This window comes from Molossus molossus, unplaced genomic scaffold (assembly GCF_014108415.1).
Source record: "Molossus molossus isolate mMolMol1 unplaced genomic scaffold, mMolMol1.p scaffold_m16_p_20, whole genome shotgun sequence".
Lineage (NCBI taxonomy): Eukaryota > Metazoa > Chordata > Mammalia > Chiroptera > Molossidae > Molossus > Molossus molossus.
Window position 1 is genome coordinate 21790292 of NW_023425356.1, and position 21056 is coordinate 21811347.

General features: G+C 39.9%; 1 protein-coding gene across 1 annotated transcript in view; it reads left to right on the forward strand.

The window, feature by feature from the left end:
- Window positions 1-21056, forward strand: part of GOLPH3L (golgi phosphoprotein 3 like) — a 52507-nt gene that overhangs the window by 13564 nt on the left and 17887 nt on the right. Inside the window, exons 3-4 of the mRNA XM_036273652.1 lie at window positions 17181-17312; window positions 18514-18628. Of these exons, the coding sequence (XP_036129545.1) occupies window positions 17181-17312; window positions 18514-18628 (247 nt within the window). The remainder of the gene's footprint in view (window positions 1-17180; window positions 17313-18513; window positions 18629-21056) is intronic.

Consider the following 21056-nt stretch of genomic DNA (forward strand, 5'->3'; position numbering starts at 1 on the left):
TCTGGGAGAAAGATGCCCCTATAGCTCTCGCCCTGATGTCAAAAAACTCAGAACTGAAAAGATGGTGGCGGGCAGGACCAGAGGGAGGGTGAGTGAGCAAGTGTGTGAGAGAGTGTGAGTGGACATGAAGGTGGACGACCAACCAGAGCAGTGCAGAGACGTGGAGTAGAAAGTTCCTGTGCTGTGGACGAGAGCAGCTGGCTACCGCGGTAAGCGGTCCTTCAGGGTGCTTCTCCCTGCACCATGGGGTGGTCCCACCATTTTGGAAGATCCCAGGTCTTCCCTGGGAGGAGGCAGTGGGAGCGGCTAGGGCCCAGCAACCTAAGCCCACCAGCACACCTGGCACCATCGGACCAGTGGACACTGTGTCAACACAGACCGGTGCACAGTAGTGGAGCTCCCAAGGTGCCGGTCATGGAAGCCGTGGACAGCTGGGAGCCCAGCACCATCCCCCATAGTAGCAGCTCAATCAGAGTTGAGATATACCCCTAGCAACAAAGGCTGGGGAGCAGACATTTATTCCAAGGCAACAGAAGCACAGACCAGCAGCTGAGACCCATCTTCAAAAACTATAGCAATAGCTGAGCAGGAGTTGAGCCCCACGGGGCAGCAGCACTCACTAGCCACCAGCAGCGGGACCTGGGGCTCCACAGAGGCCTATGCAGTCCAGTAGCCCACAAAAGAAGTGGGAATCCAGTGCCCAAGAGAGACTGGTGTGATCCAGGTGCCCGCCCGCAGGAACTGCAGGGTGCCAGGGCACCAGAGAGGCCTGTGTGACCCAGCAGGGACTGTGCGATCCAGTTACCCACAGGACCTGCAGGGTGCTGAAACACCAGAGAGGCCTGTGCAACCCAGCAGGGACTGTGTGATCTAGTTACCCAAAGGACCTGCGGGGTACCGAAGCACCAGAGAGGCCTGTGCGACCCAGCAGGGACTGTGCCATCCAATTACCCACAGGACCTGAAGGGTGCTGAAGCACCAGAGAGGACCTCGACCCAGCAGGGACTATGCGATCTAGTTACCCACGGGGCCTGTGGGATGCTGAAGCACCAGAGAGGCCAGTGCGACCCAGCAGGGACTGTGCCATCTAGTTACCCGCAGAACCTGCGGGGTGCTGAAGCACCAGAAAGGCCTGTGCGACCCAGCAGCCCATAACATAGACATAGAGCTGGGTCTCCAAAGAGGCTGCGATCCAGTTACCCGTGGGACCTGCAGGGTGCGGGGGCACCAGAAAGGCTTGTGCAACCCATGCAATCCTCTAAGCTAGGCATAGAGGATGTGAAAATGAAGGCGGAGTGAATAGAAGCTATGCAGACGATCTCCCAGGACCAAACAGAAATTACAACTAAAATAAAGACAAATCTTTAGAAAAAAGGCAACAGAAAAGCAGCAGGACAGGACCATATAACCAGGGACATTGGTAGGATCTGCGGAGACATGAGAGGGTGGCGGGCTGGGAGCCCAGAGACAGCAGCAGTCTTAGCTGTGAGCAGCGCCCTTGGGGAATAAAGACCAAGCCCGCTCCACAGCTCAGAGAACCGGGATGGAGCGCTAAAATAGCCACAACCACTCACCTGGGGGCTATGGCAGAGGGAGGGCAGACTGGGCTGGAACTCTGTGGGGACACCTGGGATTTGGAGGGCACTCAGAGTTTTTGCTGAGTTGCAGCCACAAAGGAGAGTGGCCGATGTGCTCCTTCCTCGAGCTGTGGGAAAAAGGAGCAGCCCCGTCCCTCGGAGATTCAGCCTTTCCTAGGTGAGGCAAAGAAATGCATCCCACCCTCTGGAAATCCTCTTATGCAGAACACCAGGGCTACATTTCAAGGCACTGAGTAACTGAGACTACTAGCCACCAGGAAAAAACTAGAGGATAATGGAATCTTTCCTGGGCTTGCAAATCTACCCAGGAAAGTAAGACTTGACAGTGGTGTTTAACGTGGGCCCACCCAGGCTCATCTAAACCCAGTAGAAGGAGCCACAAACAGCAGAACACCAACACCCACAGGGAAAATTTGGCAGGCTCCAAAACCCACTGAGATAGCTAAAATGGTGAAACAAAGAAATCCCAAATGAAAGAACAAGAGAACTCTATCAAAGATTAGATAAATGAAATGCAGCTAAGCAAATTATCAGAGGTAGAGTTCAGAGCCATGATCTTGAGGAAGCTCAACAGCATGCGTAAGGACATCAGAACCATGAGTAAAGATACAGAAACACTGAAAACCAACCAGTTGGAAATGCAGAATGACATAGCAGAAATTAAGAACACATTGGGCCCTGGCCAGTTTGGCTCAGCGGTTGGAGCGTCGGCCTGCGGTACAGAGAGATCTGGGTTCAGTTCCCGCTAAGGGCACGTACCTCGGTTGCAGTTTGTCCCCGGCCCTGGTTGGTCATGCGGGTGGCAGCCATCGATGTGTCCCTTTCACGTCGATGTTTCTCTCTCTCTCTCTTCCTCTCTCTCCCTCCTGCTCTATCTGAACAAAAAAAAAATGGAAAAATGTCCTCAGGTGAGGATAAAAAATTTAAAAAAAGAATACATCGGAAGGACTAACCAGCAGAATAGAGGAAGCTGAGGACCGGATCACTGAATTAGAAGACAGGGTAGAAAAAAATCAACTGATCAGAAATCCAAAAGGAAAAAACAATTAAAAAACAGGAAGACAGCTTAAGAGAACTGTGGGACAACTGGAAATGCAATAACATTTGCATCATAGGCGTCCCTGAAGAGGAAGAAAATGGACAAGGGTTAGAGAATATATTTGAAGAAATAGTGACAGAAAACTTTTCTAACTTGGTGAAGGAAGAAGGCATTCAAGTTCAAGAAGCACAGAAAGCCCCAAGTAAGAAGAACCCAAACAGGCCCACACCAAGACACATAGTAATTAAAATGTCAAAAATTAAAGACAGAGAGAGAATCCTAAAGGCAGCAAGAGATAAGCAACAGGTTATCTACAAAAGAAACCCCATGAGGCTCTCAGCTGACTTCTCAACAGAAACACTACAGGCCAGAAGGGAGTGGCATGAAGTAATCAAGGTCATGAAAAACAAGGATCTGAATCCAAGACTACTCTATCCAGCAAGGCTATCATTCAAAATAGAAGGTCAAATAAAGAGCTTTCCAGACAAAAATGGCAATAGATAAGTACATATCAATTATCACCTTAAATATGAATGGTTTGAATGCTCTGATAAAAAAGACACAGAGTGGCTGACTGGATAAGAAAGCATGACTCACATATATGTTGTTTACAAGAGACCTACCTCACAACAAAAGACTCACATAGGTTGAAAGTGAAGGGATTAAAAAAAAATGTTTCAAGGAAACGGAAAGCAAAAAAACTGGGGTAGCAATACTCATATCTGATAAAGTAGATTTCAAAATGAAGTCTCATAACTAGAGACAAAGAAGGCCACTACATAATATCGAAAGGATCTCTATCCAACGGGAAGATATAACCTTGCTAAATATATATGCAACCAATATAGGGGCACCAACATATATTTAAAATCTTTTGGAGGATTTCAAAGGAGAAATCAACAGCAATACAATCATAGCAGGGGACTTCAATACCCCACTGACACCACTGGATAGATCTTCTAGACAAAAAATTAACAAAGAAACAGACTCTAAAGCGCTAGATCAAATAGATTTCATAGATATCTACAGAGAATTACACCCGAAAACTACAGAATTGACATTCTTCTCAAGTGCACATGGACATTCTCAAAGATAGACCACATGTTAGAGCACAAACTAAGTCTCTACAGGTTCAAGAAGACTGAAATCATACCAAGCATCTTCTCAGATTACAGTGGCATGCAACTAGAAATCAATTGCAACAAGAACATGCAAAGACATTTTAAAACATGGAGGCTAAGTAGCATGTTATTGAACAATGAATAGGTTACCATGGAGATCAAGGAATAAATTTAAAACTTCCTGGAAACCAATGAAAATGAACACACAACAATACAAACTCTATGGGATGCAGTGAAAGCAGTTCTGAGAGGGAAGTTCATAGCACTACAGGCCTACCTCAAGAAGCAAGAAACATTTCTAATAGACTAACCTCACAACTCAAAGAACTAGAAAGCAAACAAAAAGAAAACCCCAAAGCAAGTAGAAGGAAGGAAATAGTAAAGATCAGAGCAGAAATAAATGACATGGAGACCAAAAAAACAATTCAAAGGATCAATGAAACAAAGAGCTGGTACTTTGAAAAGATAAACAAGATAGATGGACCCTTAGCTAGACTCACCAAGAAACAGAGAGAGAGAACCCAAATACACAAAATCAGAAATGAAAGAGGAGAAATAATAACTGACACCACAAAAATACAAAGGATTGTTAACAAATATTATGAAGAATTAAACGGCAACAAATTCGACAATCTAAGCGAAATGGACAAATTTCTAGAAACACACGGTCTCCCAAAACTGAACGGGGAGGAGAGAGAAAACTTGAACAAACCAATAACAACAAAAGAAATTGAAGATGTAATCAAGACTCTCCCAGCAAACAAAAGCCCAGGCCTAGACAGTTTCACAGGGGAATTTTACCGAACATTCAAAGAAGAACTAATACCCATTCTCCTCAAACTATTTCAAAAAATTTAAGAAGGAAGACTTCCAAACTCCTTTTATGAAACCAGCATAATCCTAATTCCAAAACCAGAAAAAGACACTACAAAGAAAGAAAACTACAGGCCAATATCCCTGATGAACATAGATGCCAAAATCCTGAACAAAATACTAGCAAATCGGATCCAGCAATACATCAAAAAGATTATTCATCATGACCAAGTGGGATTCATCCCAGGGATGCAAGGCTGGTACCATATCTGCAAATCAATAAATGTGATACACCACATAAGCAAAATGAAAGATAAAAATCACATGATCATATCAATAGACACTGAAAAAGCATTCAACAAAATCCAGCACCCATTTCTGATAAAAACGCTCCACAATCTGGGAATAGAGGGATCATATCTCAACATAATAAAGGCCATATATGAAAGACCTACAGCTAAAATCATACTCAGTGGGCAAAAACTAAAAGCATTTCCCTTAAGAACAGGAAAAAGACAAGGATGCCCACTTTTTTAACATGGTACTGGAAGTCTTAGCCACAGCAATCAGACAGGAAGAAAAAATAAAGGGATCCAAATTGGAAAGGAGGAAGCGAAACTGTCCTTATTTGCAATGACTTAATACTATACGTAGAAAACCCCAGCGACTCCATCAAAAATTTACTAGATTTAATAAATGAATTTGGCAAAGTAGCAGGATACAAAATTAACATCAAGAAATTGATGGCATTCTTATACACCAATGATGAACTCACAGAAAGAGAAACTAAAAAAACAATCTCATTTACCATCGCAGCAAAAAAAATTAAGATACCTAGGAATAAACTTAACCAAAGAAATAAAGGACCTATTCGCAGAAAACTACAGGTCACTGAAAAAAAGAAATAGAGGAAGATATTTAAAAATGGAAGCACATACCTTGTTCATGGATTGGAAGAATTAACATCATTAAAAGGTCCATATTACCCAAAGCAATCTATAGATTCAATGCAATCCCCATCAAAATACCAACGATATACTTCACAGAACTAGAACAAATACTTCAAAAGTTGATGTGAAACCAAAAAAAGACCTTGAATAGCCACAGCAATCTTGAAAAAGAAGGACAAAGTTGGAGGGATCACATTACCAGATTTGTAGTATAACAAAGCCACTGTAATCAGAACAGCCTGGTACTGGCACAAGAACAGGTATATAGACCAGTGGAACAGAACAGAGAACTCAGAAATGGACCCAAGACAATATGCTCAATTAATATTGGACAAAGGGGGCAAGAGCATACAGTGGAGTAAAGACAGCCTCTTTAATAAATGGTATTGGGAAAATTGGACAGCTACATGCAAAAAGAAAAAGAAAGAAAGAAAGAAAGAAACTAGACCATCACCTTACACTGTACACAAGAATAAACTCAAAATGGATAAAAGACTTAAATGTGACTCATGAATCCATAAAAATCCTAGAAGAAAATGTAGGCAACAAAATTTCAGACATCATACACAGCAGAATGTTCACTGATACATCACCCTAGGCAACAGAAACAAAGGAGAAAATGAACACATGGAACTACATCAAACTCAAAAGCTTCTGCACAGCAAAAGACAAAATCATCAAAATGGAAAGGCAACCCACTGTATAGGAGAGCATAATTGCCAATAATATATCAGATAAGGGGTTAATTTCCAATATATAGAGAGTGCTTACACAACTCAACAAAAAGAAGACAAAGAACCCAATTTAAAAATGGGAAGAGGAACTAAATAAACACCTCTCCAAACAGGACATACAAATGGCTAAGAGATATGTGAAGAAATGCTCAACATCACTAATCATCAGAGAGAATATTGCTTTTCTTTATTATAAGGTAGTATTTTAGACACCTCTCCAAACAGGACATACAAATGGCTAAGAGATATGTGAAGAAATGCTCAACATCACTAATCATCAGAGAGAATATTGCTTTTCTTTATTATAAGGTAGTATTTACTAAAAGGTGCAACTAAAAATAGCTTATGAAAAACAGCCCTGGCCGGTTTTGCTCAGCAGTTATAGCATCGACCTACAGTCCAGAGAGACCCGGGTTTGGTTCCCACTAAGGGCTCGTACCTTGGTCGCAGTTAGTCCCCAGCCTTGGTTGGTCGTGTGAGTGGCAGCCACTCGATGTGTCCCTTTCACGTCGATGTTCCTCTCTCTCTCTTCCTCTCTTTCCCTCCCACTCTATCTGAACAAAAAATGGAAGAAAATGTCCTTGGGTGAGGATAAAAAAAAAAGAAAAGAAAAGAAAATCATAAAGTTGTGTGTAGACCTTGTTTGGCTCCTGATTCAAACAAACCAACTGTAAAAGTGTATTAAAACAATTGCTATAATTTTAAGGCTCACTGAATATTTGATAATATTAAATTCTTATTTGGGGGGTGTGTGATTTTAGTATTGCACTATTTTATCTCTTTGGGAGGGTATGGTAGTATTTTATGGATGATATATTAGAATAGCTGGGATTCACCCTGAAATAATCCGAGGATGAGGTGAGACGTATACATGAAAGATGATTATATTTATAGCTGTTGAAGATAGATGATGGATACATAAAGGTTCATAATCTCTATACTTTGCGTATGTTTAGAAATGTTAAACAAACAAAAAAAAAGAGGTGTTGGGGTCATGTTTTCTTAACCACAAGATTCCATTTTATACAATATCCAATTGACTCCCTATCATAAAAGATAATGAAATTACCATGCTCAGTTTCTTCTACCTCTATTCTCTACTATTTTATGAAAGCTTATAATGTATACATTCATTCTATTCCATAAGTTTCACACACTGCTGTTCTATGAAGGAAAACCCTAAAATTGAGGTTGGGGAAGAAACAGATGGGAAAATTGGTGAGTAGGAGAAAAGATATGTGTATTATATGTATAAAGAAAAGTCTGGTTTTATATACACCTAAATGATAATAGAATCATGGAATTTATGAGTTATATTTATTTATTTTCCAAATTTCTAAAATATATGTATACTATTTAATCAGGGAGAAAAAAACCTATTAGAAAATAGAAGAGGTATCTACATTTACCTAGCTTTGCTCTTCTGAGGTTTGAACCTCAGTGTTCTCAGTGACTTTAAGTGTTTCTAAATCTATTCTAAATTATTTGAGTAGTTGTAGGGAAATAGATTTAGAGCCCTAGACTTGTTTCCAAGTTTTTAACTCCCCTCCACCTCTTCTCTTCTCTCTTCTCTTCTCTTCTCTTCTCTTCTCTTCTCTTCTCTTCTCTTCAGATAGTGTGTAGCGATGAAAGTTCCATTTTCTCACAAGTAACAGATTGTAGGAAAAGAAAGGCATATAAGTTACTGTGTTTGGTGCTACAATCACTTACATTTTTTAGAGTTAAAAAAGTAAGGATATTTTTACTGGCCAGAATGAGATTTAAATTTATGTAAGAATATTAAGCCCTGGCCAGTTTGGCTCAGCAGTTAGACCGTCGGCCCGCAGACCAGAGAGCCTGGGTTTGGTTCCCACTAAGGGCATGTACCTCGGTTGCAGTTTGTCCCTGGCCCCATTTGGGGTTGTGTGGGTGGCAACCACTCGATGTGTCTCTCTCACATCAATGTTTCTCTCTCTCTTCCTCCCTTCCGCTCTGTCTAAAGATAGATGCAAATAAAAAAAAATTGAAAAAAGAATATTCAAAGATTACCAGTTGTGCCCTGTCCAGTGTGGTCACTGGTTAGAGTGTCAGCCCACACACACCAAAGGGTCAAGGGCATGTACGTGGGTAGCAGGTTCGAATCCCCTGTTGGGGCTCATGCAGGAGGCAACCAGTCAATGTGTTTCTCACTGATGTTTCTCTTTCTCTCTCTCCCTCCTTTCCAGTCCTTCTAAAAATAAATGGAAAAAATATTCTCTGATGAGGATTAACAACAAAAAAAAAGATTACCACCCTGGCCGATTTGGCTCAGCAGTTAGAGCGTCGGCCTGCGGTCCTGAGAGACCCAGGTTCGGTTCCCGCTAAGGGCACGTACCTCGGTTGCAGTTTGTCCCCGGCCCTGGTCGGTTGTGCGGGTGGCAACCACTCGATCTGTCCCTTCACATCGATGTTTCTCTCTCTCTCTGTTCCTCTCTCTCTCCCTCCCACTCTACCTGAACAAAAAATGGAAAAATGTCCTCGGGTGAGGATAAAAAAAAAAAAAGATTACCAGTTGCATCCCTGGCTGGTAGCTTAGTTGGTTAGACCCATGTCACCATACTCCAAGGTTGTAGGTTCCATCCTTGGTCAGGGCACATACAAGACTCAACCAATGGCCCTGACCAGTTTGGCTCAACAGTTAGAGCATCAGCCTGTGAACCGAAGGGTCTAGAGTTCAATTCCTGGTCAAGGGCATGTACCTGGGTTGCAGGTTCAGTCCCTGGCCCTGATTGGGGCTCGTGTGGTAGGCAAGCAATCAATGAGTCCCTCTCACATCAATATCTCTCTCTTCAGTTCTCCCTCCCTCCCTTCCACTCTATCTAAAAATCAATGGAAAAATATCCTTGGGTGAGGATTAACAAAAAATAAATCAATAAAAAATAAATAAACTCCTATATGAAAAAAAAAAAAAAGAGCCCTGGCCGGTTTGGCTCAGCGGTTGGAGCATCAACCTGCAGACCAGAGTCCCGGGTTCAGTTCCCACTAGGGGCATGTACCCAAAAAGAAGAAAAGAAGGGGAAAATTTTTTTTTAAATATCCTCAGGTGAGGATTAAAAACAAAAAATCAACCAATGAATGCATAAACAAGTGGAACACAAATTGATATTTCTGTCTCTCTCTGTGAGACTCCCTTTCTCTTTTTCTAAAAATAAATAAATAAATTTTAAATGCTCAAAGAGTACCAGTTGCTTTCCTGTATTTTTTATTTCTCTTTCACTAACAAAGGTATTACTATGTTGTTTTTATTTGCAGAACCTTTGACAATGGCTTTTTTTTTTCTTATTGTTGACAGTATTACAGATGTCTCCATTTTTCCCACCTTTTCCCCCCTTCACCTAACTCCCTCCCCACCCCAGTCCTTCACCGAAAAAAAAACAAAACTCAACTGGAGGCCCTGAGAAAACTAATAAACTGATTATTATGACTAGTTTTACATCTTTTCACCCAGCTTCCTGAATAAGCCTGAGAGGATATAATCTTCAAGTAGTTTATTGAGAAATTTTGTCCATTTGTCTAGGTTTATAAGCCATCCTTCCTAGTCATGCTGAAATCATCTGTTAAATCAGAATGACATCCAGGTCACTGTTCCTCATTCCCCATTATGAGTAACAGAGTGAGTTTATAATGTTTAATCTCTTTTTATGAAATATCTCTTGGCTATGTGGACATGGAAATATAATTCTAGTTAGAATGAATCACAATTTATAAAAGAGGAAATCAGAGCAGATTCTGGAACCCACTCTTTAACTAGAGCACTTGAAGGAAAACAATATATTAATTCTTCTTAAAGTAATTTTTTTAGAGAAGAAGAAAATAAAATTTGTTTGGCTTATAATTTTATTTCTTATATAATTTTTATAACCCCTGGAGATTATAGTGATCTCCAGACACTGGGCTTTTGAATTGGGTATATAGAAAAAGCTTCCAGAAGATAGAGTCCTTCTCTCATGGAAAGTGAAGTAATTTTAGTGTCTGATCTTCAGATTTGGGGGAGGAAAGGATTTTTTTTTTTTTTTTAATCCTCACCTGAGGACATTTTTTGTTCAGATAGAGTGGGAGGGAGAGAGAGGAAGAGAGAGAGAGAGAGAAACATTGACATGAAAGGGACACATCGAGTGACCGCCACTCACACGACCAACCAGGGCTGGGGACAAACTGCAACTGAGGTACGTGCCCTTAGCGGGAACAAAACCCGGGTCTCTCTGGACCGCAGGCCGATGCTCCAACCCCTGAGCCAACCAGCCAGGGCTTTTTTCTGAGATTTTTTTTTTCTAATAAAATTATATTTTCTTAGTGTTGATAATTTGGGAAAAATTGAAAACTCATTTTTTTAAATATTTTACATGATTATGGTAACCTTGAATACACAATTATGTATTTATGTGGCTGTTTTTCTTTTAACTTTAGTGTAAGAATTTTCTAACATTATTTTTTAAAATTTCTTATAGGTGCCTGGCCAGTGTAGCTCAGTGGATTGAGCATCACCCTATGGACTGAGAGGTCCCTGGTTCAATTCCTGGTCAGGGCACATGCCCAGGTAGTGGGCTCGATCCTCAGTAGGAGGCATGCAGGAGGCAACTGATCACATCAGTGTTTCTCTCCCTTTCCCTCTTCCTCTTTCTCTTGTTTTCCCTCCTTCTCTCCCACTCTATCTGAAGATGAATGGAAAAATATCCTCAGGTGAGGATTTTTTTTTAATTTTTAATATGTATAATCTTTTTTTTTTAATTGATTTTTTAGAGCAAGGAAGGGAGAGGGCGATAGAGAGAGAAACATTAATGTCAGAGGGAAACATTGATTGGCTGCCTCCTGCATGCCCTCCACTGGGGACCTAGCCCACAATTCAGGCATGTGCCCTGACCAGGAATCAAATCAGCAACCTCTCAGTGAATGGATGACGCCCAACCAATGGAGCCACACCAGTCAGGGCAAAATATGTATAATCTTTGACTCAAAATTTTCTCCTAGGAATTTACTCAACCAATGTACAAATGAATATTTTTTCTTTCTTTTTTTAATTGATTCTAGAGTTTTTTCTCTTTCTCTTCCCTCATGTATATGAGATCATTTAATTTAATGATTGAATAGTGAACTTTAGCATGTATCTGTTAGATCATCTGCATACTAAAACATTGATCCTTTAACACAGAATCTTTATTATAGATTGAGAATTCACCAATGCAGCTAGTTATATTTAGAGGGAAATAAACCTTAGAATTGTAATTATTTTTTAAAACTCTACATGTGTACTTTTATACTTTTTTCCATTAAGGTATACGACTTAATAAAAAGAAGGTTTAAAAACTCATTTGGAGCCCTAGCCGGTATGGCTCAGCGGTTAGAGCATTGGCCTGCGGTCCAGAGAGACCTGGGTTCGGTTCCCGCTAAGGGCATGTACTTCAGTTGCATTTGTCCCTGGCTCTGGTTGGGTCGTGCGGGAGGCAGCCACTCGATGTGTGCCTTTCACATCGATGTTTCTCTCTCTCTCTTTCCCTCTCACCCTCCCACTCTATCTGAACAAAAAATGGAAAAATGTCCTCAGATGAGGATTAAAAAAAAAAAAAACATTTGGAGAGTTTTGTGTTATGAGCTACTATGATTGGAAAGGGAAATACTCAAAAACATACAGTTTCTACATCCTGTTCTTTATTGTTTCTTTATTTACAATGCTTCTCATTGTTCTGTTGACAATCTGACATCATTGTCACTGAAACAGAACCTATATAGCTAGGAAGAAATGAGGAAACAGGAAAACTTTCCTCTAATTGCTTTAATACCGGCTGAAATGTTTACACACCTGTTGAAATTTATAGTCACCAGGATTATATAAAAGTAAATTATTTATTCTGACAGAAGTTATAGTTTAACCTTAACTAGGCTGCTAAGTTGTATAAAACCAAGTATTAGTCTTTTAAAAAACTTACTTTGTCCTTAAAGAGGAATTACAAATATGACTCTTGAAGTAGCCATGAGGCAGCCAGTGGAGGGAAGTAATTCCAGCTTTGAGTCTAAAATCAGGCCCTCGGGAAATCTGCATATGTCTAGGGATGTTCATGGTTCAAGCTGAGCTTCTACCAGGTTAACATATTTCAATCATAAATTTATGCTTTCAAGAAACATTTATTGAGAAATATTATATATCAGTCAGATACTCTCTCCTTAAGGAATTTATAGTCTTCTGAGGGCAGTTGATTGCAATGTGATATAATAAATGATAGGGGATATATATATATACATAGGCACACCCAAGTGAGGTACCTAACCCAGAGGGTGGAGTGGAGGGAAATGTTAGAGAAGATTACATGGAAGATGTAAGTGCTATACTCAAATCCTTAAGAACAAGGAGGAGTAGGAGAAAGAAAAGTATTTGTTCTTCTAAAGAACTTTATGTGCAAAGGCCAGTAAGCAAAAATGATGCATTAAGAGTACTTAAGTCCAGCTGGTATGGCTCAGCAGTTGAGCGTCAACCTATGCACCAAGAGGTCACCGGTTCGATTCCCAGTCAGGACACATGCCCAGGTTGTGGGCCTGATCCCTGGTGGGGGGCATGCTGGAGATGGCCAATTGATGTTCTCTCTCATCGATATTTCTATCTCTCCCTCTCACTTCCTCTCTCTCTAAAATCAATAAAGGGAAAAAAGAATTTTTTTTTTATCCTCACCCAAGGACATTTTTTCTTTTTCTTTTTTGTTCAGATAGAGTGGGAGGGAGGGAGAGAAAGAAACATCGATGTGAAAGGTACACATTGAGTGGCTGCCACCCGCACGGCCAACCAGGGCCGGGGACAAACTGCAACCGAGGTACGCGCCCTTAGCGGGAACCGAACCCAGGTCTCTCTGGACCACAGGCTGACGCTCTGACCGCTGAGCCAAATCGACCAGGGCTTTTTTTAAATATTAAATTAAAAAAAATAAAAAGAGTACTTAAAATACACCCTGGCCAGTTTGGCTCAGCAGTTAGGTTGTTGGCCCTTGGACCCAAGAGTCAAGGGTTAGATTCTAGTCAAGGGCATGTACCTGAATTGCAGGTTCTATCCCCACTGTGTGGAAGCAACCAACCGATGTGTCTCTCTCACATAGGTATTTCTCTCTCTCTCTTTCTTTCCCTCTCCCTTCCTCCTTTCCTCCCTCTCTTTCCCTCCCTCCGTTCCACTCTCAAAAAAATCAGTGGGAAAATGTCCTTGGGTAAGGATTAACAAAACACGCGCGCATGCACATGCACACACACACACACACACACACACAAACGAGTACTTAAAATAGTTTTGGAAAGCTAGAGCATAGTGTTCTAGGGGAAAGAAGCCAGAAGAGAATAGTAAGCAGCTTCCTGGTTTGAGTGCTAGACAGTAAACCCTCTATTTTGCAGACCTCAATTTAACAGATTTTAAATTTAACAGATAAGATTTAACACCCTATTAATTTTAAAATGCTTTTAACCAAGATTTGCTTGTAATTAACAGATTATTTTTTGTTATTAATATACTGTTATTTTTAACAAATTTTAGCAAAAAGGACATTTGTTGGAAAAAACACTAGTAATTTTGCTGACATAAGTATTACATATCTACAACTATAGTCTACATGTTTAAATCCAAAAGTCACTGCATGTAAATAGTGTTTGGGGAATGATTAGCATATGATCACACCACATCATGCCCATGGTAATTGGTTCTGTTGTCAAGTGGCGGGACTTTCTGCAGCAGTTGGGATGTGTGCTGTACCAGCACTAAGCCATGCCCCAGCCATGTGCATTTGTTTATTTGAGGTGACTGATGAATGCACACATTTACTAGACCTATAAAGTATAAATTTAAAATTACAGTAATACATATTGAAAACTTTTCTATGAAATTAAACTTCTCATACATACTTAATTTTAATTATACAAACATGTCTACATTAAGTAAAAACAGGTAAACTAATTTGTCAGTTTTTTAATGTACACGTTCAGAAACCTACTTTGTTATATAACAGGTGTTCAGCTTTAACGGACACCTCATTGCCTAAATTAGTCCATTATATCGAGGTTTTATTGTACTAAGGAATTTGCACTTGACTGAGAGGAGTATTTGAAAGATTTTTAAGCAGAGGGGAAGGGATTTATATAATTAGATTTGAGCTTAAAGATCATCCTGGCTAGGGGAAAAGTGGAATTGGAAAACTCCTACCTCTGGCAGTATGGTGGTCAGAGATTCAGAAATTTGGTGGTCAGGAATAAATCTTGGGGTTGGGATAAAAGTGGGAGGCTAGATATAAATGTCCCAGTTGTGTGGCATTCCCCCAAACCTCCCATGCCCGACTCTCAGCAGAAGCAACTATAGATCTTCCATTCTGGAGGAAGACATCCTCAATTTAGGTCTCTACAATCTCACAGATTCTCAAAAAACTAAATGTGGACATCATAATCAAATATCATCAGGCATACAAAGAATCAAACACTGCCCTGGCCAGTTTAGCTCAGCAGTTAGAGCATCGGTCCACGGCCCAGAGAGTCGTGGGTTTGATTCCGGTCAAGGTTGCATACCTGGGTTGTGGTTCGGTCCCTGGCACTGGTTGGGGTCATGCAGGAGTCAACCAATCAATGTGTATCTCTCACATTAATATTTCTCCCTCTCCCCCTCCCTCCTTCCACTCTATCTAAAAAAATCAATGGAAAAATATCCTTGGGTGAAGATTTAAGAAAATAACAATACTTAATGTGTTACATACAGATAACAACAGTAAATTGCAAGCCAGATATGAAATGACTCTTCTGAAAGCAGTATAGAGACAAAGGAAATGGAAAATATAAAAGAGAGGTTAAACATGGGGAGCTAGGATATGAAAGATTGAAGTCCCAGATGGAAAGTATAAAGAAAATAGAGGAAAGCCAAAATTCTCAGAGATAAGAACTGAGAATTTTTAAGAACTAAGAAATGGACCTATAGATATAGGTCCTATAGATATAGCATATCACAAATAAGTTAAGTAAATTCACAACAGTCATGTTGTAGTCAAACTGCAAAACACCAAGAGAGAAGATCTTAAAGGACCAAAGAAAAAAGGCAGATTACCCAGAAAGAAACAACAAGCAATAAGAATTATAGATTTCTCACTTGCACAGTGGAATCTAGAAGAGGAGGACGTATCTTTAATGTGATAGAGAAAGCTATCGAGCTAGAATCTTGTATCCAGAGAAACTGTCTTTCAAGAACAATGGTAAAATAAAAACATTTCAGATAAACAAAGTAGAGTTTGCCTCCAACAGACTTTCACTTAAGGAAATTCTACTTTAGGAAGAAGGAATATGGTACCAGAAAGGAGGTCTGAGATGCAAGAAGGAATGGTGAGCAAGGAAATTGGTAAGCATCTGAGTAAATCTAAACAAGTGCTACCTGTATAAAGTAATGATGCTGTTAACCATGTCTAATTTGTGAGGTTAAAAAGTAAAATATTGGTCAACTAGGACAGTGGTTAATATATTGACTCATTTAAAAAATAAATTAGATCTTGTATTAATTTTCAATTGTTGTGCATGTTAAAATGTCAAGGATAACTTTCCTAAAGAAAAGTAAGTACCTAATTTCCAAAGCAATAAAGAAGAAAAATTTAAAAAAAAAAAAATTTAATGTTAAATGAAAAATTCTTTACTACTATTACTAGTAATTTAGTTTTGGGATTGCTTTAAAGCCATGTTAGACTGTCTCGGCCAACATCTAACTCACCCAGATTCTCTCCAGTGGGAGGTAATGCTATACCCAAAGATGGCTAAAGAGTGTTGAACAGTTCTGATGGGTGCTCTCTGTATTAATCATAATTCATTGCTCAGAATCTTCAAGATTCAATTCTGCCTTTCAGTAAAAAGTTCAAAGCATCAAGGCTTTCTAACCAACTGGCCCCAACCATCTTGATCTCATGACTTCTCTTTTAAATCCTTGAGTTAGATCCCTAAACATACTTGAGGTCTCCTTCCTTGACACTTTAGTTTAAAGTGCCCTCTTGAAGAATAGGTGGAGTTGGAAGATTTTCCTGGAAAACCCTCCCTCTCTGCCAAATTCAACCTATTCTTCAAACCCCAGCTCAGGTCCCATAAGAGTTCCTGACTACTCTAGCCCAAAAGTGACTTACAATTTGAAAAACTATCATCTAAATCAAACTTACAACAGTCCTTTATGCCTGTCTCTTCTGCTTTTACAACCGAGCTTTTATTTAAATTTTATATTATCACAGAACTTTGCTGAAGTTTGCATGGTCTTTCCAGCTAGATTTTCAGCTCTTTAAGACAGTGGCTATTTCATATATGTCTTTGTATCCTCTCGGGAAAGGGAAACTAACATTTAAGGGCCTAATATATGCCAGGCCCTTTAATAAATGTTTTCTTGTATATAACATCTCATTTATTTCTCGCAGCAACCTTATAAAGATAGATATTAGTGTCCCCATTTTACAGATCAGGATATTGCACTTGGGAAAGGTTAAGTCACATAACCAAGGCACTTAACTAGTCAGTGGCAGAGCTGGGTTTCACCTATACCACCCATCAAAATAGCTTGTATTATTAATACATATCATGGAAGAGTAAAAGGCTCAAATGGATTGTACATTTCTCTATTTGACTCATTTTTATCCTACTCTGAAATTTAGAGTATCATGGAAACAGATTTCAAAGAAACCCAAATTCTTCTCAAAAATTAAAGTTTGACATGCCAATTGTTAACTAACAGCCAAAAACACAAAGAACTTAAAATCAGACTGAAAATCATATTGGGGGGGATTAGATTAAAGGAATTAAAGAGAGATTCTTTTATTCTCTTTGAGTTCATGTAATAGAAGGTGAAACAAATCACAACAGAGTGTACCATTCTTAGGGTGCTTGCTGCAAGTCCATATCCCTTTCAGAACATTCTCTTCTCTTTTTCCCTTTTCTAGGGTTACACATCTTTTTGGAATGACTGCATATCATCTGGACTTCGAGGAGGCATCCTGATAGAGCTGGCCATGCGGGGTCGAATCTATCTGGAACCCCCCACCATGCGTAAGAAGCGACTACTAGACAGAAAGGTACAGCACCCTCTGTAAACATTCTCTGAGCTTGTGAAAGGGCAGATGCCAGTGCTCCCTTTTGGAGGAACAGAAAGATTGAGTAGTGACACAAGATAAATATCACTGACTCAGCTGTCCCACTGTGCAATAGGGTTAATTATTCTATATCAGAGGGAGAAATCTAAGGATCCATAGTCTAAAGAGTTGCAAGAAATTCATGCTTTTGTCTTTCTTTTTTAGGCAGGAAAATCACATTTAGGATGCTGTTTATTATGTCTCCCTATATAACTATTGCTATAACATGAAATAGAGTTGTATGTAGGAAGATGAAAACACATGGGTCAGGTGCAGTCTTTGCTGAACTCTGGTCATCCTCAGATAATCGTTCAATTTCTCTTTCGTTTACTACAAGTCCTCTGCAGCATGTGAGCCATACTCCTGTCTCCATTTTCTTACTCCTCTTTTTTCCACTTACACTTTCACTGTCATACTTAGCTCTCTTAGCACTGAAACCACATTCTTATGTATCACCAGCTTCATTTCTGTCTTTATTATTCTCTTTTAATCTATATGTGGCATTTGACACTGACTACCTCCTCCTACTTGAAACTTTCTTCATTCCTGGCCTATGTTATATTACATTCTCTTGCTTCTCTAGCTGTACCCTATTTCCTTTACTTCTCCATTCCTTAGCATCTAAGTTTCAGTTTGTATCCCTTTGCATAACTTCTATCCTTTTTATGATATCATTTACTTTTTCAGCTTCATCTATACCTCCATGATACTAACTACTAAATCCTAGGCCTATCTTCTTTTGCCTCCCCAAAGACATATTTAACTATTGGCCAGGCATTTCACTTTGGCTATCCCATATCAGTTAAAACCAAACTTAACTTTTCCCTAAAACTGGCTTCTTTTCCTGATTCTCCTACCTTTATTAATTGTTTTACAGACTCAGAGAATCATTATTGAATCTTTTCTTCATTATTATTTATATCCAGTTTGTCACTAGGGCCCACATCAAATGTTATTTTTGTCTCTCCACTATCACCCCATACTAGATTTTTCAACTTCTTGAGAACAGGGACAATATATTATGCTGCTTTGCATTTTCTACAACACTTAACCAGTAATATTTATATAGTTTATTAAAAGATTTTAATTTGAATGAATTGAATGAACTACTGTTCCTTGTACCTTGTTTCTTCTTTCCTGAAAGGTACTGCTGAAGTCAGATAGCCCAACGGGTGATGTTTTGCTGGATGAAACTCTCAAACACATCAAAGCCACTGAACCCACAGAAACTGTCCCAACATGGATAGAGCTACTCACCGGTAAGGTGGCTCAAAATGATTCAGAAATCCCACACTTTGTCATCTTTATCCTACTGTTAAGGTCAGGAAAAGAAGTTCAAAGGGCTGGATAAGACATATATGGTTCAGCCCTGGCCAGTTTGGCTCAGGATTTAGAGCGTTGGCCTGCGGTTCAGAGAGACCCGGGTTTGGTTCCCACTAAAGACACGTACCTCGGTTGTAGTTTGTCCCCGGCCCCAGTTAGGTTGTGTGGGTAGCAACCATTCGATGTGTCCCTTTCACATCGATGTTTCTCTCTCTCCCTTCCTCTCTCTCCTTCCCATTCTATCTGAACAAAAAATGAAAAAATGACCTGGGGTGAGGATTAAAAAAAAAAAAGACATAAATGGTTCACTGTTTAACTGTACTAATGAGGACAGAAAAAGCATGGTTAACCAATACCTAAACCTTTCCAAAGCTTTACCTTACTTTTCATCACCCTATCTCGTAAGCTCTTTAACAATATCCTTCACAAGAAAGAATATGTAATTCACATACCATACAGTTGACCTATTTACAGTATAAAATTAAATGGATTTTAGTATATTCACACAGTAGTGAAACTGTTCATCACAATCTTAAGTTTAGCACATTTTCATCACTACCAAAAGAAACCCCATATTTGTTAGAAGTTTTCCTCACATTTCCCCCAACCCTCCTGCCCAGCTCTAGGCACCCACATTTTGTCTTTATATATTTTTTTATTCAATATTTTATATATAAATGGAATTGTACAACAAAGTTTTTTTGTGGCTGGCTTCTTAAGATAATTCGCTCAAGGTTCATCCATGTTGTGTGGCATCTATCAATTCTTCATTCCTTCTTTTTTTTTTTAATCCTCACCCAAGGACATTTTTCCATTTTTTGTTCAGATAGAGTGGGAAGGAGAGAGAGACAGAGAAACATCGATGTGAAAGGGACACATCAAGTGGTTGCCACCCGCACAACCCTGCCAGGGCTGGGAACAAACTGCAACCAAGGTACACGCCCTTAGCAGGAACTGAACCCGGGTCTCTCTGGACCACAGGTCAACGCTCTAACCGCTGAGCCAAACTGGCCAGGGTGGCAAGAAACTTTTTTTCTTTATTGATTTTAGAGAAAGTGGAAGGTAGAGGGAGAGAGAGAAACATCGATGAGTGAGGACATAGATCAGCCGCCTCCTGCATGCCCCTCATTGGGGTTCGGACCCATAACCTGGGCATGTGCCCTGACTGGGAATCGAACCAGCAACCTCCTGGTGCATGGGTCGACGCTCAACCCCTGAGCCATACCGGCTGGGCCCTACTTTCTTTATTAAGGGCACCTTAAAAAACTTTAATGAAGTAACTAGAAACCTAAGGCATTAAATTTTAGGAGACTCTTCATCAGGGCACTTGGAGGTCACAACCAATATCACCTTCTGGGACAATTTTTTTTTTTTAATCTTTATTGTTGAATGTATTACAGATGTTCCTCGTTTTTCCCCAATTGACCCACTCCTCCCCACTCCCACCTCCCCTCCTGCCTTTTCCCACACTATTGTCTGTGTCCATTGGTTACATATAAGTTTTTTGGTTTATTTCTTCCCACCCCTCAACCTCTTTCCCTTTGCGGTTTGTCAGTCTAGCAACCAATTTCTACTTCTTAATCCCTTCACCTTTTTCATCCATTTCCCCAACCCCACTCCCATCTGGCAACCAACAAAATGTTCTCTGTATCTATGAGAATGTTTCTGTTCTGCCTGTTCATTTTGTAGAGTCCATTGTCAATAGATATGTCTTCATTGCCATTTTGTTTGTTCATATATTTTATCTTTTTCTTCAAAAAGAACCTTCAACATTTCATATAATACTGGTTTGGTGGTGATGAACTCCTTTAACTTTTTCTTGTTTGGGAAACTATATGGCCATCGATTCTAAATGACACCTTTGCAGGATAGAGTAATCTTCGTTGTAGGTTCTTGCTTTTTAACACTCTGAATATTTCTTGCCACTCCCTTCTGGCCTGCAAAGTTTCTTTTGAGAAATCAGCTGACAGTCTTATGGGAACTCCTCCCCATAAGGGAACTCCCCATAAGGGAGTTTAATGATGATGTGCTTGGTGTGGGCCTCTTGGGGTTCATCCTGTTTGGGACTCTCTGTGCTTCCTGGACTTGTATGTCTGTTTCCTTCACCAAGTTAGGGAAGTTTTCTGCCATTATTGTTTCAAACAGGTTTTCAATTTCTTGTTCTCTCTCTTCTCCTTCTGGCACCCCCAAGATGCGACTGTTGGCACGCTTGAAGTTGTCCCAGAGGCTCCTTACACTACCCTCATTTTTTTGGATTCTTTTTTCTTTTTGCTGTTCTGATTGCATGTTTTTTGCTTCCTTAGATTCCAAATCGATGGTTTGCTTCTTGGCTTTACATACTCTACTATTGAATCTGTGTAAATT